Consider the following 25,200-nt stretch of genomic DNA (forward strand, 5'->3'; position numbering starts at 1 on the left):
CTGTATCACTTAAAAAAAGGGAAACTTTGAAAGCCGTAGGCCGAGCGACACCTCGGTGGCTGTTTGCGCTTATTCTGAATGAACAGATTTTCTATGGGCGTAACCAGCTTAAGTCTACATGGATCATCTGCCTACATTGATGAAAAGCGGAAAAAGCTCGTTTGCGACAGAGAAAATGGTTCTTATTAAAGATTTTTTTTCTTGCTGAAACGATAAAGCGAATCTCGAGTCGTAACAAAAGCCCAATACTTTTGATGGCTTTTATTTTGTCTAGTAGAATGCAATATTAAAATTCTGACTTCATCTGCAGCTATGATTAGTCGATGGAGTAATGCTTCCCGTTATCGCCAAGTGCGCATTTCTGTTAAATGTATGCTATTAAAGCTCAATAGTCGCCGCAAGTATGGAATCTCTAAACTTCAAAGCAAATTATCTTTTCTAAGCCTAAAACGCAGCCCCAAAAGGGAAAAATATGTAAGGAAAATGTATTGCAATGCCTGATCACCAGCGCGCATTAGAAAGCATGGTTTCACTAGTGACCTGGTCGTCGCTAAGGTAGTGAGGGCAATTCAGTAACCGTTGAGGCACACAACCTTTGCTTGCTTTTGTGCGTCTGATGACATCTCTTCAAGTCAACGATTTTTTTGCTCTATCATCAATTTATAATTCCTTCACCAGCTATCAGGCGCTTTGTGGTTCTATGATTATTTGCCTTCTGCAAAGAAAAGGCTTAATAGAATGCTATTAACTTCGCATAACGACATCAGCTCCCCCGCTTCACACAGGAGTTTAAAAACGTTCTTTCGCAAGAAATGGCCTCATTTTTCTCCGCGTCCTGCGGCACCAATATTATAATGCAACGACACCCACCTAACTCTCAGCATGCCACAGATTCGAGCGATAGACAAAAATAGATTTAGATCTAGAAGAAGTACGCATATTTGACCGTTTTTTTTAGGCTGGGAATAGATAGCAGGCATTTATGTAGCTGTAGGTTTGAAAAATTCTTTGCATTTCAAAAGGGGGACATGAGGCATAATACAATTATTGCATGTGCATCAGAAGGAGGTAGTTTTCGCAAAAATATAAAGCCCAACTGATTTGGTTGTAGTAAGCTGTATTGTGGGGCACATTGTAGCACTCCTGGAAGCCTAACCTTTAAAAATTGTTAGGTACGAGAGTTATTTCTGCCTTCGAAACATAAGCTCGGTGACGCTGCGAAGTGAGCAACGCTGCATGGCTCAGAAGCAAGCCGGCTTTAAAGTTTTGTCAAGCGGCGTACTGTCGCCGACAGAATATTATTAGCCGTAGTGCCGCCTTCAAGCTTTTCTCCTAAGTTGCATAACTGATATACAAGTTTTGCTCCCTTTATGTGCCAGGGCTAAAATTAAAATTATTTGCAAATGCATCAAATAGGCAAAACTTTTCGGAACGAAATCCGTCAGAAGACTAACATTCAAAGCGTGCTTCATATTTTTCTGTCCGCAACTGTGCGTCAGCTGTGTGAGTAGCCATCTTGTTATCTTTAAGAAAATTTTTGTTTCATGCTGCAACTAATCGGCTGAAATAAAAGTGCATTACAGCATCTCTAGAAACGATGTCCAAGAGTCGTTTTATCCCATGCCAGTTTTTTCACGCAAGGTTTACTTTGTTGGCTTCTGGTTCAGGAATTGTCACAATGAAATGTTTCCCTCTGTTATGTCGCAGTGGTACGTAAATGCATGATGACATAAAGACAACTGTTATAACAAATCTCTAGGAACACTCTTTCCGTCCCACCGCCCTGCATCAAATGCCGCAATATCCTCACCAACCCGAATTTTAATATTGCGCACCTTAAAGACGACTGGAGCCGCCTACCCACCTCCATGGCTGTCGCCGCGTCCCTGAAAACCTTGTCTAAACATTTTAAGAAACTTCGCTGTTTTGCTTGTGCCTTCTTTCTCTGCTGGTCACACAAGTTTGTAATGCTACGACTACAGTTTAGAAATAACGAAATCAGGAAAAGCGCTGGCACACAGGACACTTGAAATCTGCATACATCTCACTTCGCACTACCTTTCCCATCGCTCGCACCGCGTTAGTTAGCATCAGTTCCGAGGTTAACGCCAGATTTATAGCCACGTGCTCTTTCTCGACATTTTCTTTTCCTATGGGCTACGCAGTTTACACTTCCTTTTCCTTGTTTTTTATTATTAACAACAGATCCTCGCATGCGCTTGCATGCGCTGATGGTTGCGTGCGTATGTTTGTGTCGGGACACTGGCGGAATATCGCAATGTACCAAGGCTGCTTTTCCGTAAAGTCGGCACAAGGAAACAATCTCCGCAATACGGTTCTAGTTTTCTGGCTAAGTATAGCAAGTTACTGGCACCTACGCACTGCCAACTCAAAGCACGAAATAGAATCGTGACCTCTGCTGTGCAGGGTTGCCGCCGAGCGTAAAAAGCAATCGCAGAGTACATCCTGCTGCTACACTTCTTTTCCGTCTTTAATTTGAATGTGAAAGCCTGCTTCTCTCCTCACTGTGCGCGCACGCGTTCCGGCATCGAGCGAATGCATTTTTTCTTTTCCCTGGTTCCAATTTCGGTTTTTTTTTGTTTTTTTAATGCGTTGTGCAAGTTCCAAGGAAACTCCGTTTCTAATGGAGCTGGCTCCACTCGGAGGCTGACTGTGGGTAACTCTCTTTTTCCCAAGCAGGGGTTCGTTGGTAGCAGCAGGCAGTTATAAATGAACAAAAGCAATGCGGAAGTTCTTCCAGCTTTTTGTTCTCGTTGCTGAAAGCAGAATGAGAAGGGTCAAGCCATTACGGCATATTTAAGGGTACTCAGCGTCTCATGTTCGCAAAACAGATTACGAAGGCAGCTGAAATCACTCTCTTTGGAAGTTATTAGAATCATTGCTGCTTTTCACTGTCGTAGCTGATCTCAATCGCCTGTGCAGCCAAGTGGAGAGAACGGACAAAACTTCCGCAAGCAGCAAAAGCTTCCTTCGTTCTTATATGTAACGTTGTGTGATATGCAAAGCAAAAATGCAATACTTTAACGAAATTTCCAAAGGCACGATTATTAAGTACAGACAAAACCATCGGCCGATATTATCGCTCACCTCTCTCTGCCTTTGTGTGCTATCATCTTTGTTTTGTTTTTTTACACGTAACGAGAACAAAGGTTCGATTCTCGGAGAGGTGGTGCATTTATTGTAGGAGCTTCAAAACGGGCACTTCATGGTGGAACCAAATATGGGGACTTAAAGGTTTCTTTTTTTTTACTTCCTTACAAAAACTTCCTTTTAGTTCCTTAATAATAATAATAATTGGTTTTTCGGGGAAAGGAAATGGCGCAGTATCTGTCTCATATATCGTTGGACACCTGAACCGCGCCGTAAGGGAAGTGATAAAGGAGGGAGTGAAAGAAGAAAGGAAGAATAGGTGCCGTAGTGGAGGGCTCCGGCATAATTTCTACCACCTGGGGATCTTTAACGTGCACTGACATCGCACAGCACACGGGCGCCTTAGCGTTTTTCCTCCATAAAAACGCAGCCGCCGCGGTCGGGTTTACTTCCTTACAAACTCCTCTTTCTTCCCCTCCCTCAGATACAATTGCAATTCACTGTCAGCGCCATAGTGTAAAGCAAGGGAGGCTCTTGAACAAAACGCAGCCGCCACCAGTCATGTATTGATTTCAAGTGCAACACAGATTAAAGTCAGAATTTCAGGAGAATAACAATCAAGGCGTGGGGTTAGCGTTTCCGGGAACTCCGCGAACAAATTGCCGGCCATGAACTAGAACAAAAACGGAGTGGGAACAGAGCGGCGATAGCAACAGCTATGATGTGTGGAATGGCCATAAGACAGAAAGGGAAGGCTTGGTCGCGTAGTTTTTGTCGGTTTCTCCTCGATGTGGTTGAAAACAAACCGTGAAAGCAAAATAATTGGATGCTTCTTTTTTTTTTTACACAGCTTGAAAAACATTCATTTTCTCTTCCCAATGATGGTTTCCCGCGCATTAAGCGACTAGTAGATCAACACATGTCCTGACAATACCTAAGCCTACTTTTTATAATCAGAAAATTTGGCAGCGACCTTATGCTGGTTGAGGCCTAACTGCGACATCAGAGTCTGGAATGGTGGAGCCAGCAAATGTTTCTCAAATGGCTCTTGTATGAGAGTGTTTCTGGATGCTGAAAAAACTACAATAAATGCTTTTTTGTGCACTTCATTCCGCACACTGCTCTATTGAGGGAGATACCTGAGTATGTGTTGCCCTGTTTTTAGCAAGCATGTAACTAATGCTAACGTGGTCATGAACTCAGCCATGCCATTAGAGAGGGGATGCATAAAAATTTCCAAATTGCTAATTTTCCCGCCGCTTTATATTTTACTTTCCTAAACTGCACAAAAATTGTTATTTTATTACGCGTTCTGCGCCTAGTGAGCAGGAAAGCGTTGCAAAAAAATTACACTGTCAGTCGAAACCATAAAAAGCAGATGCGTGTGCCTGTACTTTGACAGTTTGTCCCATTGATGTGTGCCACTTTTCCTTATTAGTTTGCGTGTTTGGAAGCATTGCACGTAATCTAGTGGACTGATGTCATTGCTGCTTCAAGATGATCATTTCGCGCTCGCACTGCCGACTGTTGGCCGTCTTCATCAGCGTACTTACCAGCTGTTATGGCGGAGTTAATATGACCACCGGAAAAGAAGAATCGCCCAAAAACAGGAAACACCTCTGCAGAGTGTATTATTGACTACAAAATTCTCCAGGACGCATGACTGATGATATTGGCTTATAGGTGCGAAGTGCGACATTCTTCGGCTGATTTCATTAGCACACATTAAAGAGTCCAAGGCTTCGTTTCATCTCCACAAGGGCGATGTGCAACCACTGGCTGATAACAAAGCTATATGGTTTTGAAATCGGTCGCGTGTCCTGGGCACTTTTGTCCCCGACAGTACATTACATACAGTACATATTTTGCTTTACTGAGCATTCTCTAAGACGACTGAAATTTCTCTAAGATCTTTAATTAACAAGTTGTACCGTGGTCGTGCGGACCGTACGCATTTATAGAAGGCTGGAAAGTGAACGACATCGATTAAGCTCACGTTCACTCTGAACGCATTTTATGATGGGCTCTACGTATTTTCGCATCCACGCGCAGGTTTTCGAACCCCATATTACTTCGGAATTTCTCAGATTTCTATTTGATTGGTACAACTTCCCTGCACGCTGATGCTAACATTTGCGCACCTCCATGTCTTAGAAAAATGTACCTCTGTTTTAGCTCAACAAGCAGTGCCGTTCTCTAGCTTGAAGAGGTCAGAATCATCAGCAGATTGATTTCCTACAGCTACTGTGGTGGCGGCGTCGGTTTTTTCTTTTTTTTTGGTGGGGCGGGACGATCATTTTTTCTTACACACTCTACAACCCTATATCAAGCAGTGCAGCTCCAACACATATCACGGTTTCATGAAAAAAAAACGAGGCAAGGTAACTGTTGTCAAATGAAGTAATGCCGAACGCAACCATGTAAGAGCGCCTGCTTTATATTTATTGGGTATATGAAATCACAAAGTCACTGCGCACCAAGAGCCGGCCGCAGAACGCCACCAATGTTTTTGCCGGGCCTCCATTGCTCAGCATTCACGTGTCGTCTTCGTAGTTCTGTAAACCCTGTGAAGAGCCCATTAAACCCTCAACGAACACATGTTTTTTTTTTTTTCGGAAATGTTTCTAAAATTGTCTCCTAATGCCTCCTGTACTAAACAGCGCAAACATAGACAAGCAGAACAGACGAGGAAAAAACGAACACAGTGGTGTTCATCTGTTCGTCTGTTTCCTCGTTTCGTGTGCTTGTCTGTGTTCGCGCTGTTCGGCACAGGATGCTTTACCAATTAACCCGGAAAACGTCCTAGATTTAATGCCAGTGCTGCCGCCGTCCTGCAAGCAAAAAATAGCTTTGGACGAGTTCTACTCGCCTTAAACCGGACACAGCCAGCCTGACAACACACGACAAGCTGGACGCATAAAAGTCGACTCATGACGAGTCTGACTCGCCAATGTGCTCTAGGTTGTTAATGAGGTGGTATTTCAGTACGAACCAGGCAGGCGCACCTTTTACTGACAACCGATCGGTGTCTATCTCTCCGTCTCAAAGCTGCAAGGAAAAGTTGCTCAGTCAGAAACTGCCACCGAGAACTCCCAAAGTTCACCCTTACATCCTCGTCCCATTTCAAAACAGAATTTGGCTCGACCGCGGCGGCTGCGTTTTTATGGAGGAAAAATGTAAGGCGCCCGTGTGCTGTGCGATGTCAGTGCACATTAAAGATCCGCAGGTGGTCGAAATTATTCCGGAGCCCTTCACTACGGCACCTCTTTTTTCCTTTCTTCTTTCACTCCCTCCTTTATCCCTTCCCTTACGGCGCGGTTCAGGTGTCCAATGATATATGAGACAGATACTGCGCCGTTTCCTTTCCCCAAAACAAATTATTATTATTATTATTATTATTATTATTATTATTATTATTATTATTATTATTATTATTATTATTATTATTATTATTATTATTAATATGAGCAGCAAGAGTCCTTGTTTCAGTCAACCGTGGCCTGTATCTGCTTGAAGCCCCCGGCTGCCGAGACGCAGTGGCGAGCGACAGCGATGCATGGAAAGCGGTGTAGGCGAGCCTAAAATGCTGCACGCTAACACGCGCCCCCTTTTTTTATTTTACGGATCGCAACCACCGGGAAAAGTTGCAAGTACGAGGTCTAAGCACGACCAACGAGTGTCGTCGCAGACTGCGCTCCTTGTTCAAGTGAGTGAGCGTCTCATTAGCGCCTGATTTATGACCGAGGTTTTCCTGCAAAAAAAAAAAAACGAAAGGAACTGTGCCTACGCTTTACCCAGAAGCTGCCCGTGCACCGGATGCAATCAGGATCTTGCGTGTTTAGTCATTTTCTTTGGCTGTTCTTTACGTTTCCTTTTACGGCCATTTTTATACAGTCGACGTTTACGAAGAAACCAAGATTCCTGCCAGCTGGCGTAGACGGTCTCTATATAACAGTCGATCGGGGAGGCGAAATTCTTCCGCCTAATAAACTCGCAACGACCCGCGGGTTTCGCTTTGGGTGTGCGCTTTGTCTCTTTCGCCTTGTGACCATTTTCATCGTCTCACTGCTCCCATTGTGTTCTCTGGGAAGAAAGGCTAGTAGAAAGAGTCGCATCCGACTGCGAGTGCCATCTTCTCTGACACATATGGCCTGACGCCGCAGCCGCGACTCTTCCGATTCCGGTGACTCCACAGTATTCTTTCGGTATGGCAGCTACTCATGCTTTGCAGTGTATGGTGTTGATAACGTTATTTTCTCTTGTTGCGGTTGTTTCTTCCAATATCCCCTTCTCTGAAGAAAAAAGGAGGAAGTGCTTTCTCTTTCTTGAGGAGCGAGGAGGGAAGAGCTTCTTTCTGGTCGAACTTGTCCGGATGACTTCCCCAGAAGACGTGCTCATAAACTGTATCGTTTGTTTTTTTTTCTTTTCTGCTGCAAAACTCCTATGTTATCAGTGAGAGTTGAGCATATGGCTGCAAAGCTTTACCCTTTCGGCGTTTTTCTCTATTCTCCCACTTTATCGCTATCTTCACTATCGACTGTTCTGCTGTTGTCATCGTTGTTATCAGACTATTTCTTTGGGCTAACGCATTTCTCTCGAAACTTCGCTTCATCTTCAAAGGCACCTCTTCTGGCTGTTAGTCTTGTGCATCCCGCGAGAAAATGCTTGAGCGTACTCTATTTATTTCTACTTCATTTCTTCCACACATCCCGATCGCCACTGTTCGCCATTAAGTACTGTGGAGATTGGGATATGCCTCACTAATCTCTCGTAAAATACTATTCGTTCGCAGAATGCATCTTTCCTTCTTCTCTCCATGATTCTGCTGTTGAGGGGGCATTTTAAGATCCGCCATCAGCGCTGTCATCAAGCTCTACGCTTGCATTCACGCGTCCTCCCACTAAAGTTGCTCGGGTCCAGAAGAAGCGGCCGCACACAAACGAAAACAGACAACACACGCTTTACGCCCACGTGTCTGCCCCAAGCAAACAAGCACACTCTTCGAAACCGCACCGCAGACAAAATACGATCGCTCCGCAGAATCATGACCCGTGCCTCGCTACGGTCGGAGCCGCTTCCTCTATCCGGAGGCGGAGACCGTTGCAACACGTCGTGTTCAGGACAGAGCGCGGTTGCACGGCATGTATGTTGCTGGACGCGGGTACAATGCATCCGACAGCGCGCCGGGAGCTGAAAGCGAAGGAATCTAGTGTCTCGCTCGGAGCAAGAGAAGGAAGCGAGGGAAAAACACGGCAGTGGTAGCGGAATGAAAAGGACAAGGGGAAATGAGAAAACGCAATCCGAGAAAGGAGCAGCAGCACTACACGTGCGCAGATTTAGCATGCGAGTCAACAATAGATTCGCGTCGGACGATTCCCTTTTGTACAGGGAAGACGCGCTGCCCCAGTGTCGGCCGAAGCAGGCGTGCTATGCTCCTCTCCCTTCTCTTCTGCCCTGACGATCTTCCCAGTCACAGACACAAAAGTATTGGCGTTTGTTACGCCTCCTGTATACAACAGAGCGACCTGTATTTTCAACTTCGATCTTTCCTTTCTCTCTCATTTCGCGAGTCGGCGCGTGCGCTGTCGTCCGTTGACATCCTCATTCGTTTCTTCGTCGCATCTCGCGGTGAACCCCGCCATCGAACGGAACCCGTGGCGTCGCGCACCGCCCCTGTTCCCAAGTTGACATTTCCTTTTGCTCCTCTGTAGCGCGAGCCAGTTTCTTTTTTCTAAAAGCTATAAAACCGCTATACACGCGTCTTTCCGCCCCATTTCCCTTCGTGGTTCCGAATGATGTGGCGCATGAGCTGAAGCCTTTGGTTGGTATGCTTTATTTTATTAGACATTAAAGAGGAAAAAGAGGATCGCACGCAGCGTGCTGAGGTTCTTTGTGCCAGCAATGTCTGAGGCCTTCCTTCCTTCCTTCTTTGACTTACGTCAGTTTCTTATAGCTATGGCATCAGCGGCTCTTCCAGACCGGCAGAAGGAATCAAAGAGTGACTGAAGGACTTTGTTGGCGGTAACGCGTTACATTAAGCAACGGCGTTACCGGTAACGCTTTACTTCTTTTCGGTAACTTAGCAACGTACTCGTTACTATTTCGCAACTCTATTCGGTGACGTACTAACGTTACATTTGTCGGTAACGTGAGGTGTCACATTACTAATTACTTTTAATTTGAGTTCCCCCCCCCTTCCGCCCCTTTTAAAGAAAAGCGCAGAGCATCGAAAGTGATGCTGCAAATAAGCAAAATATACATGTACTCTCGACGTCCCTTGTTGCATGCCAGAAAACTGCGGCCCTTGACGACGCGCCCGACAAAATAAAGAGACAGAATACCCATAAAGCACGAAACACGGGCACGAACACGCATTCACACACTTGCCTCCAGCTACCTCTCTTTCCCAAACCACTCACACGCACAACTCTCTAAAGAGTGTAAGCATGCCGAGCATTTTGGAACAACAGATTTTTCAGAATTACTCCAAATTTGTTGAGAGTTCAGAGATGTTTTCTATGTGAGGTTATAATTGGTGATGAAGTGTCATTTTGTTTTTAATGTCACATTCAGATAAAGACTTCACCATGTGCCACAGAGTTAGAAGCCATCACATGTAACTCTACAGGCAACTTTAGGCCACTATAACATTGCTCAGCTCCCGCACATTTGTGCAAAGTATTCTCGTTAAATCAGGATTTCGGGTGATATGGTTGTTAAGGCTAGAAGTTTTATGTTAAATATGAGCTTTATAATATTGTTATCGTGAGTTCTTGCAGCGAAGACGCACTATTTAAAATGTATGGCTATGCAGTACCGGAAAAGTAACGTGCGGTACTTTTTTTCGGTAACGGTAACGGCAACGCGTTTCATTTTTTTTGTAACTAACGTAGAGCGTTTACGCGTTCCTTAGTCACTTCTTTTTCCGGTAACGCCTAAAGCACAGCTGAAGGATACACCATCTCCGCATAAAGAGATGAGATAACCAAAGGAAGCTAAGTAATTCGGAACTCGTATGCGCATACTTGAGAAATTATTGACACATATTCGAGTAAACTTCACACATGACCGGCCAGTATTGCTGAGGACGAAAAGAAAAATAAAAACGCAGAAAAGCCTTTGCTTTCTTACGTTTCATTTTTAGGACTGGACTTCAGTGCGCTGTGCTCAAATTGAGCCACATTATCCGCAAAGAATCGCCCCACGTCATCCTCCAAACGTTACCCCGGTGGTCGAGCAAGAAATTTGAACTTTGAGATCTAAGCCTATTCACGGCACTGTTTGCAAGAAGCGATGAGCTCATTATTGCAGCTAGCGTGTGGAGGTGTTAACAATCCCAAGGAAGGGTGCAGAGCAGCTCAAATGGCCTCGCATTGTGAGAAAAAAAAACGGTGATGTCAGCGAATCTCACGGCGTGCAGCGTGAACTTCCGCGTCCACTCAGTTTCAAAGTACCGTCATGTTAAATAACTCCTCATACCGCTGTGGACAGGCTGCAATACATTATGGCGTAGCGTGACCATCTTAGTAGGCCGTCCGTCATTCTTCCCAACACACCTTCGTCCTGTGATACGATAAATGAGGAAAAGATCGCTCTTGGGTATAAGCACACATTTAAAACTTCGAAATATTTTGCGCAATGCAGAGGCTAATCTCTGTTGGCAGTCTAATATTTCCAGGCTCGACTGAAATTATAGGATTTGTGTGTGCCCTGTCACTTTATTTTACGTGGCCCATGTTCGTTCGAGATAGTAAATATATCTCGTTCTTGTAATTAGCAAGCTGCCAAGCCTTCTTGCCTAAATACCACACTTTCTAGGCTAAATATGCAATACAGCCCTGCCACTGCAATAAAAAGCTACCTGCGCCATCGGCAAACAAAAAAATTCAATCATTTTACGCAGCTGCAGCTATAATATTTCTTGTGCGCAAATGAAATGCAGAAAAAACCTGATGACGAACCCAAACTGACTACACAATTAGGGAAGCATATTGATATCTTTGAAAAAAAAGTATATACTTTCCTGCCCTCTAAGCTCACCCAAATTTAAAACCAGGGTTGCCATTCTTGGTATTTCTTTACTTTCAGTTACTTTTCTAAAGCCTCCCCCCCCCCACCCCTGCAGGTGCATATTAAAAAAGGACGATATTTGGGGAAAACAGAAAGAGGTAGCACGTTAATGAAAAAGCAGAGATTTTATGCAGCTTGTTTAACTCGAAGACACGCAACTCTGCGTTGGCGACGAGGACCGAAACAAAAAAGGGACAAGCAGAAGGCAGAAATTGTAACATAAAAGGAGAATTTAAAAAAATCTGCAATTCGAGCACGGACAGAGCAAGTGGTGATAGGAAAAAGAACAGTTTAAAGTTCTTCTAAAAAACCAATTCCGTCAAAATACACAGTGTGTTTAGAGCATTAAGCATTAGGGCTAGCATCTCCACAGCGGAATATAGTAAAAAGACGCAAAGAACTGTACAAAAATAAGGTAACAAGAGACCGCAATCACTATAACCTCAGGCTTGAGAAAAGTAAATGGTAATAGGAATCAGCCTCCCACGCCATGATGTCAAAAATAATCAGCTCGAAGAAAAAAGCGCAGCACTATGTTTTATTCATTGCTCAAGCATGCTTTTCGGCAAAACGTTTTACTCAATGGAACCTTTCATAAAGTGCATACAGCATGGTTTCGATTAACTATAGAAGGTAATTTCAAAAGGCTTCCACCTGACAAAGTTTTGTTCGTACGGCAAGAGTAGGGTGACAACAATTATGCTTAATGTAGACTAAAAGACTAGAAAAATATTCCTGATCGCTCCGATCATTCCAGACAACAAGTGTACAGACAGAATGCGATAAGAAGATGGAATGCCGACCTCCTGAATAAATTTTGCAGAAATCCTGGAGAAGAGGCACAAAATTAGCTCTGAGGAGTTAAGGAGTTGGAGTTAAGAAGTTCTTGGTAATGTTCTAGCTGAAGCATGGTCATATGCAATTCTTGTCGATATCTTAGCATAGCACTTTCAAGGCAGCGCTCGTATGTATTTCTAGCTCTTCAAGAAAAGCATGTTTGGGATGCAGGGAAAGAATACCCTCTCTAAGCGGCAAGAAGATTTCCATTCTCTGAAAACTGTACGTGGAGAAAAGTTAAATTTTTCTCATAATTTAACCTCCCCGAGAACAGCACCACTCTACCGAGCATATGAGTAAACAACGACAAAGTTTTTTTTTCTTGCTGCCGCGAGTTGAGTGAAACTCCTCTCTTCTGTAGTAAAATTCCCTGCTCTCCTTACTATAATACATATTTGCGCACGCACCTTTTTTCATCGCTTCTCTATACAGAATTCGAAGGCCTATTAGGGCAGCTTTCCCTTCTGCAACCTGCAGACACGGTAATGAACACAGCCATACCGAGAGACGTGCACAATCACTCTGCGAACAGAAAACCTCAGTGCAGAGAGGGTTGCTGGCAGGTTTGAGATGTATGCATATCTTAATCTCAATAGCATAGCTGAAATGTGAGATGTTTATCTTTATGATGGTAGCTATAGAGCTTCATGACTGCAGAGATGTTCCCTCTGTGCTTCATTTTAGGTCATAAATGCCTTTTAAATAAGTGTACAGGCTCTTGCCTGCGCTATAAGCAAGCACTTTCTGGGATCATGGGCTGTACGTCAAATCAGCAGTTTCAACTGATGCAGTCTCAAATGCAGCGACGACAGCATAAGCTTCAAAGGCGACGGCTGATGATAACAGCGTAAATAATTTCCTGTGGGCAAAACGATGCCTAAAGTCAGCCATAGGAACACCCGAATCACCAATTAAATAAAAAAAATGCAGATATATTTTTTGCCAATTGTGTTATGGGTAAGAGGAGACGAAGCGAAAGCTAGATATGGCGCTTGTAAGGAGTCAGCGTGACTGAGAAAGGCGTAACGATGACAAATACAGTCCGAAGCAAGGTTCCTCTGGTGAAATGGCACCCCTATGTCAAAAACGCGTTCGTCAGAGCCACATCTTCGAATATACAAGAACAGTCTTCATAACAACAGCGTACGCTACGGTTCCATCTCAGTGTTAAAAGAATGCTTACTGTGCAGCGTTCTACTTTTTCAACGACACGCAATCTCCTTGCGCGTGTCTGTGTACGTAGTTATAAACTTTTTTTATCTCTGCAAAAGAAACACTGCCTTATGTTGCAGGATCAAATGAATGCAACAAGCGCGAAGCAAGTGTACTTCACTTGTTTCAGTTCGTCGCTTCATAACTTACGCACAGGACACATTAGCGACTACACATTTGATATAAAAATATTTATTCGTACTGAATCTCATCATTTTCTCGCCAAACATTTATTAAAAAAAAACGCCTGTTCCATGAACAGTTCTTAAAACCACCACTCGGCTGTATTAAATATAGTACATCAGCCTTGCGGCTTTTATGCAACCACTTGCAGCGAATAAAAGAGGTTTTTATTACTTTTAGTGCTTTTTCTTTCTACAGTTTGAATTTTTCATCAACGTTTTCACCGCTTTCAAGTCATGCCGCCTATTAATACTTGTCTGATATTTCTCATCTGTCCTGATTTTTTCTTTCCATCCGTGTCTCCTAGTTACAGGCCTGTCGTGTTTCTATGCCCCGCTATGTACACGAGATAATGAAGGTTCTGCCATATGCCTTTACAGAGACACAATTAAACGCACAGCGCTAGCGTTACATAAAGTTATTACCACGTTTTAAATGCAGAAAACACTAACGTACTCAAAACAATGGATAACCGCATGCGCTCCGTCCTTCCCTGTTATGAGAGGCACATGACCGAGGTCATAATCTGACGTTCTAAGAGGCTGCGTTTTGAAGCAGCCCAGTCACCTTTGAGAACACCGGGGCACTGTGTTGGAGCCGCAAAAGAAAAACGTGAAAAGCTAGGACGGCGGAAACTTCATCCAAGCAAAATTTAAAAAGCGCAGTGTTCTCTTCCTGGCTTGCGCAACACGCATCCACAAAACTGACAGGCTTTTTAATTTCGCGTGTGGTCGCTGACGGCCCGCCCAAGAAGCGATAAGAGTAACACGGTGGAACTTTGAAGGAGCGTGGAGCAAAATACAGCGCCCTTTGCCGTGCTCAAATAACAAAGCGTGGTGAAATATTACTGGTGCCCAGTCAACGCAAAGTACACATTCGCAGCCGCAGGGTGCGCGCGCTTTGCGCAACCGTTTCTTAAGTTGGGACACCCTGGGCCCAAGCATACCTGTTCGCCTAAGCCACACAGCTACGGCTTCAAATTTCCGTTGTCTAAATCCTTACATTCTAGACGTTATTTTTCTTTTTGTTTTGCTTTCTTTGTTCTTGCCCTGCATCCCTCCTGTGATGGCGTGGTTCCCGTTTCCACCCTTGATGAGACATTTGCCGCGCCTTACCTCTCTTTACACAGCGTTTCTAAGGACTCATCTAAGTACTCTTTATTTCGCGAGAAAAGAATGAAGCAAATGAAACTTGTAAGAAAAAGCAATACGGTGTCCACATTTAACTCGGGCGATGGCAATGAGGGCTGACCGTTCTTCAGCTTCGCGGACGCACGGTACCAGAGTCTGCACACGTTTCATAATTACACCTTTTACTCCCAGGCGTCTCGAAGACCCTCTCTCCCACCGCCCCCTCTAAAATCTTGCTAGAACTGCCCGTTTCTTCATTTAGTGGCTTCACTTCTTGCCCAAGCCTCGCCTTCCGTGAAATTACTTTGGTCATGCAGTCTCTCCTTTTCACGTTCTTCCTGCTATCCTCTCATTTCTCAGAAGCTGACAGCCGCTGTTTACGGCACATTTTCAACTGACACTCCTTTTTCTTTTCTCTTCGTTGCCCGTTTTATAACTTTTCGGAAGCAATTTTCGCCGAAATTTTTTAATTTTCTTCTCATCCGCGATGTTGAAACCACATAATAACACCAAATAAGACCGGCAGGCGTGTTCTGCACGAAGGACGATCCACTTTCATGAGATCTCATGTTTGCTTGTTTTTTCTCAGATGAGGTCTCTGCACTTGTTTTTGCGTATCTTTGCTCCACTGTACGTCAACATCGCAGGGAAACTTGTATCAGGTTCTCTCGACAGCGTTTCTACATTGTTACAAGAGAAGGAGTTTGTTTTCGATAAAACCTATTTATCCTGACGTTTCTTTCTACGCGTGTGTGCACTAAAATGAAATAAATCATTATACCTTCCTGCCAGAAAGAAGAGGTTCCGCTGCACAGACGTCTAAGCGCTGATGGATTAATAAAAAAAAAGGCGTGAAAAAAGAAGGCCGTCCTTGAAGAGCGAAATGAGTCGTCCAGCGCCAACGGCGGCCCTCGTTTTTCGAAAGTGCAAGCCGTGTAGCTTCATGTCAGCACTGCGGAGGTATGACGACGCAGCGACCGCTCAAGGGCTACTTCTTCCCTGGCTTAGGCCGGACTCCCTGGAGTCACCGAAGCCCTCCAATGGCCTAACAATAAAATAATCACAATACAATGAGAACCTTGCAAGTTTCTTTCCTAAATAACATGGCGCCAAGAAGTATAACTAACTGTTCTGACTTCTTAAACGTTGCTTTCTGGGCTTCGAAGTTGCGAAGCATCGTATCCATCCTGCACCATCTTCAGAAGCGTGTTGTGAGCGCTTAGGAAAGCAAATTCTTCGTGAACATGTAAAGCTGTATTCCACAACAAAAACGAGAGATTGTAATGAATGTTTTTCTTTTAGGATGGCGATTTCCTTAGGGAACGCACTGACATCGTTGAGTCGTTATATGGCGAACACCTCTGACAGTTCCTGCATCATTTCGTTAACTAGTACCGTCTGTAAACTGCTGAGGAACTTCATACATTCGGAAATCATAACATACCTAGAAGAGCATAGCATAATCACTAATGACTTGCTAGCCTGTATTGACGTCTGCAACCAGGTGGATGCCATATTCCCGCATTTTTCTAAAGCTTTTGACCACGTTCCTGACCACAGGCTACTAACGAAACTAAAGCATCTTAAAATTGACACACAAGTCATTTTATGGATAAAAGATGTTTTGTCATTCCGAACACAGTTCACAAATACATACCACTGCATTTCGTATTTTATTCCAATCACGTCCGGCGTTCCACAAGGGAGCGTGCTTGGTCCATTGCTTTTTCTAATATATTGTCTTAACAATATATTAATGATCTGCCTAACTGCATCTCGTCCCGTGCAAGACTGTTCGCCGATGACTGTGTTATTTACCGTAAAATTACTACTGAAACTAACCAACAAGCGTTGCATTCAGACCTAAACATGCTTAATATGTGGTGTTCTGACTAGAAAACCGTCATGAATCATACCGAAACTAAGTGCATGTCATTTACACGTTCCTCTTCCTGCATTGTAACCTTATATTTTATAGATAAAAATATTGCCGAGCATACTTAAATTCTCAAACGGATCTAACATGGCATCATCACGTCAACGTTACTCTTGCAACTGCTAATCGCTCACTAGGAATCATGAAACACAGACTAAGGCAAGCACCCTATCACTTAAAAAAGCTCGCATAGACCACCTCAATCAGACCTAAAATTCAATATGCATGTGCAATCTGGGACCCGAGCCAGGATTACATCATACGTAACATAGAATACCTGCAAAGCCGTGCTGTTCGCTTCATTTTTATTCAGACTATTCCCCGTACACCAGTGTTGCATCTTTAAATAATCGTGCCGAATCAGATACACTATCACCACGACGAAAACACGCTCGCCTATCTCTGTTTCACAAGCTTTATCACACACGAAGTTTTGCATGACGACTTCTTTCAGCCACCTTGCCTCATCTTCCCTCCCCGTGATCATCCTTACAAAGTCAATCGCCCAGCCTGTCAGTCATCACTTTAAGCGCGCTCATTCATACCTAGAACCATAAGTGACTGGAATAACCTACCATCAGATAATGCTACCGAGGTTCACCCAGACAAATTTCACAAAATGCTGCATACTCACACCAGAATGTGACGTCTCTGTGCACCACTATACTTTTAAAGAGTTAGTAATCCCTCTTTTGTGCTCAATCGAATACCATTACCTTCATCCAGATGTTTCTTTCCATTCGTTTTTGTTCTTTGTACGTTGTTTTCGTATTCTTAATCCCAGCTGTTTGAATTTTTACGCTTTTCTATTTGCGCTATAGTGTTGCTGTTACTGCTGTTTTTTATGTACTTCGAAATGGTGTCTGTATTTTTTGTTCTCTTTTCTGTTTCGAACAAAGTGTTGTCAGAGTACTTCGTTTGTCTCCCCCTGTGTAATACCCTCCTTGGAGGACCTTTAGGGCGTTTCAATAAATAAATAAATAAATACATTATACTGGCCTCTGTTGTACTAGGCTGCAATAAATGTATGTAATGAATAAATTATTAAATACCGGGCCACCATAGCTATCCGGCACGACCGCTCGTATCGGCGTTGCGTATTTTTACTTCCACTTTTCATGACGTTTCCTAAGGGGCTAATTTATGGTGAATTCCAATCGCAGGTCCGGAGCGGTCTGCACGCTCTGTGACAGAGCGCCTGAATCCGGCGCAGAGCGCCCGACCTGAAATTGCGATTGGAGTACACTTGCTCTGGCCAGAGCATGTAGGGCGCCGCTATCGCCGCTGAATAAGAACGTCACGCAAACTACCGGTCGGATCCGCCGATTTCGGCGGAGCAGTCCCGACTGCTCCACGGAGCAATCTCGGCTCGGCAACCGCTCCCTGTCTACGATTGGAAGACGCGATCCGTGCCTCAGATCTGCGTTTGGAATACAGTTGTTCCGAAAAGAGCAGGAAACGTTGCTCCAGAAGTGCTCCAACTCTGCGATTGGAAGTCACCATTAGTCTGCACATTTTATGTCCTTCCTAAAATTATTAGTAGCCGCTCTTTTCTCTCACTTAGTGCTTTTGCCGCCACGTCTCTGGCAAGTGTTAGATTAATTTATCGAGATTACCTTCCCAAAGCGATTCAGGCTATGTAATCTGACTAACACGCACACCAAGTTGAACTCACTGTCAAAGTTAGCCCTACCAAACTTTCATAATGCTCTGCTAACCACTAATCCAAGGGTGCCCGGAGCCCAGGTTCGCGTCCCTTCCTAAATCTAAAACGGCAAAAAGAAGCTGAGCACCTGCTTGAGTCGAATCTTATGATCTCATTCACTGATGAGTTAATTTCTTTCGTAAGGGCACCTCTGCGTTCATTCGTTTCTATATTATTTTATTATGATAAGTGCAATAATTAGGAGTTGTTCAGATCTTTGTGCATAATTATGTTTTGCTTTCGGCAGCGGTAAAACGTTAACACTAAATTTTCTCCAGCACAAGTATCATTTTATTTCTCGCAGATCCAAAGCCTCTGTTAAAGTGTGGACGCTGAAGACATATGAGTCGAACGTCCGCTGAGACAAAGTGTTGTGTTTACTAACTTTTCTTTCAGGCCTCGTGTAATGCCTTCACTCTACGGAGCACATTATCGGGAGCTTTCGCCTCGCAACGGTCACTGCCATCAGCGCCTCTGCCACAGCTCTAATAACGTACCGACTTTGCAAGGCAGAAGAATCGGCTTGACGTTGAGTGATCGCGAGCAGCAATCCCAACAAGAGCTATATGGGGGTGCCATTTCCGGCCTGATAGCAATACTACTTCCGCATCGATTAACGTTCTGTCACTTGGGAAGCTGACAGTATCAAGCCGATGGGACACAGAGTTTTCGCAGTGCGCCTAAGAAGCAAACGGAGCTGCAAGCACTTGCTTATGCGGGCAGTGGGCTCTTTTTGGCAGCTCTCGATCAATGAGTTGAACGGAGAAAGTAATTTATGACTATGGGTGCCCTTGTTTTAAGTGTCGTGACCTCCTTTTTCTGTTGACAAGAGTGCTCAGCCTCTGGATGAGAAGCATGATAAATCGCACCCTGCCGAGCCGCTACTTCAGACGAAGTCTCTTTTCTTCCAACTTCAAGAGCGTTTGGTCCTTCCTCGACACGTGTGAGTGTCTTCCCGAGTTCTTCGGTGCTAAACTGTAACATAGGAGAAAAGTTAAGGTGGGAGGGAGACACTGCACCCAAGTTATTTGGGGTCTGATCGGTGTGAAAAGTGTTGGAAAATCTTTTTTTTTCCTTTTCAGTATTGGAATATTAAATTGCCAAGACCCTCACCTAAAACAACCAAGCTAGAATTGATGCGTGAATCAGTACTGTGCCACTATAAAATGTTCCTTTCTTGAGGAGACTCTCAAGATGATTGGACCCGGCCTTGTGTTCCGGATTTGTCTTCGGTTCGCGTCAGCTTTCTAGATTCAGTCTGTTTTGGCAGCCACTAGTTCAGTTCAGCTTATATTCCAGTGATGTACAATGACTGAGAACATCGGAAAAAACAGAGCAAGCTGCTTGATAAAGCTCCCATCACCCGTAACAGTTCGACGCAACGATAACAGGTCGCCGATAAAAAAAAACAAATGAAATTGAAGAGAAGACATGGACAAGCAATTGAGACATTGTCTTCACAATAACTACCCAGTAAAGTCTGCGTACAGTCTACACACATATACAAAGCAATGGGATATCACAACGAAGGGTCATTTTATTCTTGGTCTCGAATTATCATCTTGTAGGAACATATTTTTGGCGATGTTATATGAAGCGGAGCGGATGGATAGATTAGTGAATGTGTATCTGTCATGTAATTACGGTTATACTTTAGAAATTCTTCATTTGTGCGCGGAGAAGGCATACACCAACGCTCAGGATGTCTTGTGTTGTGGAGTATGGTATTTTCACCTAAATTATCAAGGCACATTAAAATGCAATGCGAATATGTACATGAGATTTGTGTAGCTAAAACACACTGGATTTATGAATGACACTCACGTTCATGATGCGCCATTTTAAGAACAATGGCCTTGCATATGATAAGTAGGAAGCACCTGCTATTGCCCTCAGCGCATTTTTTTTTAATATTAAAGCCTTCGAAGTATTACTTCGTTTTGCTGTTCCCCGACATATTACATTACTTAACATGCGATTCTAACAATGAATGGTAGATTACAAATTTTTCTTTGGTAGGTAAGATTCACTTTACCTTCGATAAATTTAACCCCCTATTGCTTGATGTGATCATCCTATAACAGAAATAATTAACGTTAACGCCTAGTGTCTTCACAGGAATAATTATTTGAATTGCACTACCATCGAATACTAAATCTGTATCTGCTGCGCATTTCACTATATTTGCTAAAAAATATATAGCCTGCGTTTCAGGTGATGTTATCATAAGTATTTTTTTTTTCAGACCAAGAGTTAAGGTTTCCAAAAAATCTGGTTCGGCCTGTCAACTATACAGTTGGCTTTGGTGTCTGCCAGAAATACAGTTGTGTCGTGAGCATAAATTATATAATCCGTTCCGGAACCAATCTGCACTAAAACATTATTGTATATACTGAATAATAGAGGACCAATAATAAATTCTTGCGGTACATTATGCTTTATATCATTAAACATTGGAAGATGGTTATCTTGTAAAGATACTGATGTCCGTCAGTCAAATAGCTTGTCTAAGGTCAGTGGTTTGTCTCGAACACCTCATTCAGAACTTTTCAGAACAAGAGTCTCATAATTTAGCCTGTCGAATTATTTGAAGAAATCTATGTGTACTCTTATAGTTATTCGTTTACACTCTGGGTTATTTAAAGCTGTTTCCGTCTGCTTCAGGAGAATCATTTCGGCAGATAATTTTTGTGAATATATATCCAAACTGACGCGCATCCTCCAATTTGTGAAACACTTTTCTGCTTCAGACCTAAGATTGTTCGTATTTTACACCTTGTTCATATGGCATTTTTCGTGTAAGTGGGAGCAAGACTATGACCTACTTCATATTACGGGTGCTAGTAGCCCTGCGGAACAAAAATCCTCATGCATAAGTCTGCGCCTTTTCCAATAAAATCAAAATAGCAACATCGTCACACCTAAGCCGGTTCCTATAGACACTTCGATGACTGGACCAAGCTCAGGAGTGGTAGTTATTGCTTCAAGCAGGACGTTTTATCTGAGCACAATCAGTAATTTTCACCTCGCGAAAGAGCAACACAGAGAAATACATAGGAAAACTACGGCTGTTTGTTTACAGATTCTGCGTCTGGTGTATGAAACATTTTGCACAGTCGACGTGCGCGGATGGTGTTTTGTCGAAAGCGGAGGGTAATTTATACACAGTGCTGAACCGTAGTTTCGAACCATGCTGCCCGATCTACCTAATATCATTACGTAGAGCGTTACAGAGACATAGAGAGACAGCATATTATTTGGCAGGTTTGTTTTAGGCTTGGTTTATATGGGTTTAACGTCCCAAAGCGACTGAGGCTATGAGGGATGCCATAGTAAAGGGCTCCGGAAATATCGACCACATGGGGTCCTTCAACTTGCACTGACATCGCACAGCACACGGGCCTCTAGAATTTAGCCTCCATCGAAATTCGACCGCCGCGGCCGGAATCGAACCCGCGTCTTTCGGGCCAGCAGCCGTGCGCCATAGCCACTCAGCCACCGCGGCGGCTTGCAGCTTTGTTTTAGTCTGCGAGGATCGAACGACCTTGTCCCACAAGTGCCAGTTGATCCTCAAACTGCTCTGAGGCCAACCAGGAACCCCTCTTTCTGACAAAAACCCCTCTCTCTCTCTCTGGTTGGGCTGTTCTGCTAGCCAATCAATGGAGCAAAAAGACAGAACAAAGGACTTTTGTTTAGAGAAAATTTCTGCTCTGGAAGCAAATGTGAGGAACAAACTGGGCATCGCTTGAAATCGCTAGTCCAGTAGTTGTAGCAGCGATGCTTTAAAAGGCAGTTCTTTTCCGAATATACTTGGGAATTATTTACACATCTTCTATGAACCGTAAACTTGCGGAACGTTGTTACAATGGCGCTCAACATAAGGTTCCTGCACTACGAACTTAGGTTCTGGTTACTGTTTCTGCATAATTCATCCTCGGTGAACTCTAGTGACCGCATAACAGTGTGATAACGGCATGCAGGTCCTGTTAATGAGCATCGCAGAAATTGTTTTCTTTCTACCGCGGTCATAATTTCGGTATCAATTGGTTGGTAACAATTACAGCAATAGTAAGGGACTTTCTACACTTCTGAATTTCCCTGGTTACTGAAACCTCTATGTTCGGCTGATGCAAATGAAGTATGCACGTGCAGCACCATACCCGTTGTGGGTACGCCAAATCAAGCCCGATCGGTGCAGCAATCGCTTTTGTTCTTTTATTTTTGTTTTCTTGAACTCGGATGAGAATAATTGTTTTTCACAGCTTGAGATTAGGTAGCATGTGAGCATAGCACGATTGCACCAACAACATATAGTGTGGCTAATGGTGATTAAATATAAATAATTAAACGATCGCCAACACTATAATCGAAAACTGTGTTGAATGTTTTGTTAAAACATAAAACACAGTGATTGCTCCTCTGAAAGAGCAACCCATTTCCAATTTACAAAAGCACTTGACGGATACTGAAGGCAGGAGCTATAGTCTGATACAACTTAAGCCTGCAGTGAAGCTCCACCCACATTCAGGACCGCCGCACAGATTTCCTCCACGACAAAAAGGCAGTCCGTTGTTAAAACTTTTCTTCTGACCTAAACAAGAAGCTAATCATGAGAAAAATGTTTTAAGCTCTAGAATTTTCATACATGGCTTGTTTAATAACGTCCAACATTAAAAAGATGATTTCCTTTACTTTAGTGACTGGATAGCGGAGTAACTGCTGTTTTTTGAAGTTGTATCCTAGTATAACATCAGGAAGCAGTCCGGAGGAAAAGGAGAAAGGGATCCTGGAATGAACCCAGAGGCAGGGACGAGAAGCCACTCACCTATGCGCACGACGTCCGGCAGTGCTTGCCCCACGCTTGCCGGGCCCGCGACGAGCGCGAGTAGCAGCGCTGCGAGGAGCCCCAGATGAGGGCGCACACGCGTGCCGGCAGCGTTCATCTTGCGTGAGAAGGGACGGCGGGCCGTGGGGGCGGTGCGCTGTGTCCGCGTTTCACGCGCGGCTGGCCCGAGTCGTGGCTCTCCGGGGCTATAGCCGGGAAAATACGAGCGCCGCTGAGCCCACCCATCCGAGCGTGGTCTGGGGGCTCTGTCCAACATTAACGTCGCGGAGGTCCCATTACACAACTGACGTTGGGGGGGGGGGGGGGGGGGGGGGGGGGGGGGGGGTGTTAGGAACTAACGATTGCTCTAGCGAGGTCGTTCTAATTATGCATGGTTTGTTAAAATTTCAGGTGCTTCTTAAAGTAATAAAAGATAGGCTGGCAAAAAAAGAAACATTGGAAAAACTGGAACACCTCAGTTTAGATAATTTTGGCCGAATCCGGGACAAGGTACACTGCCACGCTGTATACAGCGCTGTGAGAAACGAAATAAATATGCTATGTGCCGCGGAGGAAAACTATTCACCTGTCTTGAGAATTGTAATTGCTCTAATGATGAAAGACATAAAGGAAGGAGGACCTTTGGATGACAGTAAAGTAAACGACGGAGTAATTTATTAGAAGTAGTAGCTATAACAACAGAGGATGTACATTGTAATAGGCTTCCTTAACATTAAGATGCGTGCTTTTTGATTGGTGTTATCCTGGAGAAATGGCTGTCGTTAGGAATTTGCACTGAACTACGTCGAGCGCTATTATTTCCTTTTACTTTTTTCTGTTATTTCTGGCTTCGGTCAGTCGCGGAACAGTATAAAAAATTGACATAACTTGTAAAAGGAAAACTTATATTCAGTGAAGGAAATTAAAATTCACAATTATGTACGAAACTGGTGGCAAAGTGCACGGGTACAGTAGTTTTTAAGTTGTACCTTCACAACATTGACTCTTTTAACTGAGCTGACCATTACTTTTGCAATATCGAACCTTTTCGCAACAGGTAGCACGGAACTTTACCAAGAGAAAGAAAGCAGAAGGCTTAGCTTGACAAAATATTTGAATTACATGTTGCTGTGGAAACAGAAGTGAAGCTCGTGTTCCTCAAGAGCGAACGTTGTACTTCGCTACCTTCGCATGTCATAGCATTCGGAGAGATTAGTAAGTTTTTCCGTAGTATTTCTGGTAACCTCGACTGCAAAAATGCAAAGCCAGCTACTAGGGCAGCATGCCTTTTAAAACACAGTTGACGAGCACCAGCATTGCGACGAAGGTCCCGTGGCAGTGCACAAAGCCGAAGACAGCCGCTTGAGCACTCACGGCACAAAACCGGTAAAAAAGTCACTCAGAGATGGGCTGTTTCACAAGTTAACCCGGTTGGTCTCATGCTACCTACTTTGAGGTAAACAGCATCCCAGAAGCAGTCAAAACATCCGCTGGGCAGCTGCAGTAGAGGATCTTCTTTTCGTTCTTCCCGACAGGTTCGGTGCGAAAAAATTCATGGTCCGTAATGTTGCGGAAAAGACGCAAGAAGAAGTCAAGTACACATATTGAAACTTGTTAACAGTCGTTGCTGAACAAACGCCCACTTCTGCGAACACGCGGAGAAAGGACGCAGAACTCTGGAGCTGACCCTGGAGAGCTGAGAAGCATGCCGCCGGTCACTGCGCCTCGAGGCATCTGCTGCGGTCGGGCCCCGCTGCACGGAGCGCGTTTGAAGAACTCCGAGAGAGGGTATCTGGGAAAGACCGAGGGAAGAGAGGGGAGGGAAGAGCAAGTGGGAAAGAGCTGGCTTGTGAGAAGGCTCCTCTAGAGCTTCCCTTCTCCCACGCGCTTCTTCACTAACAGAGTGAACTGAGGGCACACACTGGCGCAGCGAAACTGCTGCAACGACGAAGAATGTGGCGCCATCTGTTGGCAGCTCGTGGCGAATCCGCCTTCGGGCCTTCCGCAGCCGCTGCGACTTTTCTCGGCAGCACGTATTGAGGAATTTAATTGCATGAGTTGATTGGCTCCCGAGTGATTCCTCCGTAGGCATGCCAAAGATGGTAAAGAGTCAGTGATCTAAATTATTCCTGCCCACCACTTCCATTATTTTCTTCTTTTGCAGGAATGAAAAGATGGGGAATCTCACTTA

General features: G+C 44.1%; 1 protein-coding gene across 2 annotated transcripts in view; it reads right to left on the minus strand.

Moving 5' to 3' along the window:
- LOC144099454 (glutamate receptor ionotropic, kainate 2-like) overlaps positions 1 to 24,745 on the minus strand; it is a 126,135-nt gene extending 101,390 nt beyond the window's left edge. Inside the window, exons 1-2 of one of the 2 annotated variants that reach the window (XM_077632763.1) lie at positions 24,460 to 24,745; positions 23,010 to 23,215 (exon numbers count right to left, since the gene is read on the minus strand). In XM_077632763.1, coding sequence (XP_077488889.1) covers positions 23,010 to 23,215; positions 24,460 to 24,476 — 223 coding nt within the window. In that variant the 5' untranslated portion in view covers positions 24,477 to 24,745. Of the gene's footprint in view, positions 1 to 23,009; positions 23,276 to 24,459 lie in introns of both variants that reach the window. The other variant, XM_077632762.1, reaches the window with a different exon arrangement.
- Positions 24,746 to 25,200: the final 455 nt, after the last annotated feature.

Source organism: Amblyomma americanum, chromosome 7 (assembly GCF_052857255.1).
Source record: "Amblyomma americanum isolate KBUSLIRL-KWMA chromosome 7, ASM5285725v1, whole genome shotgun sequence".
Taxonomy (NCBI): Eukaryota; Metazoa; Arthropoda; class Arachnida; order Ixodida; family Ixodidae; genus Amblyomma; species Amblyomma americanum.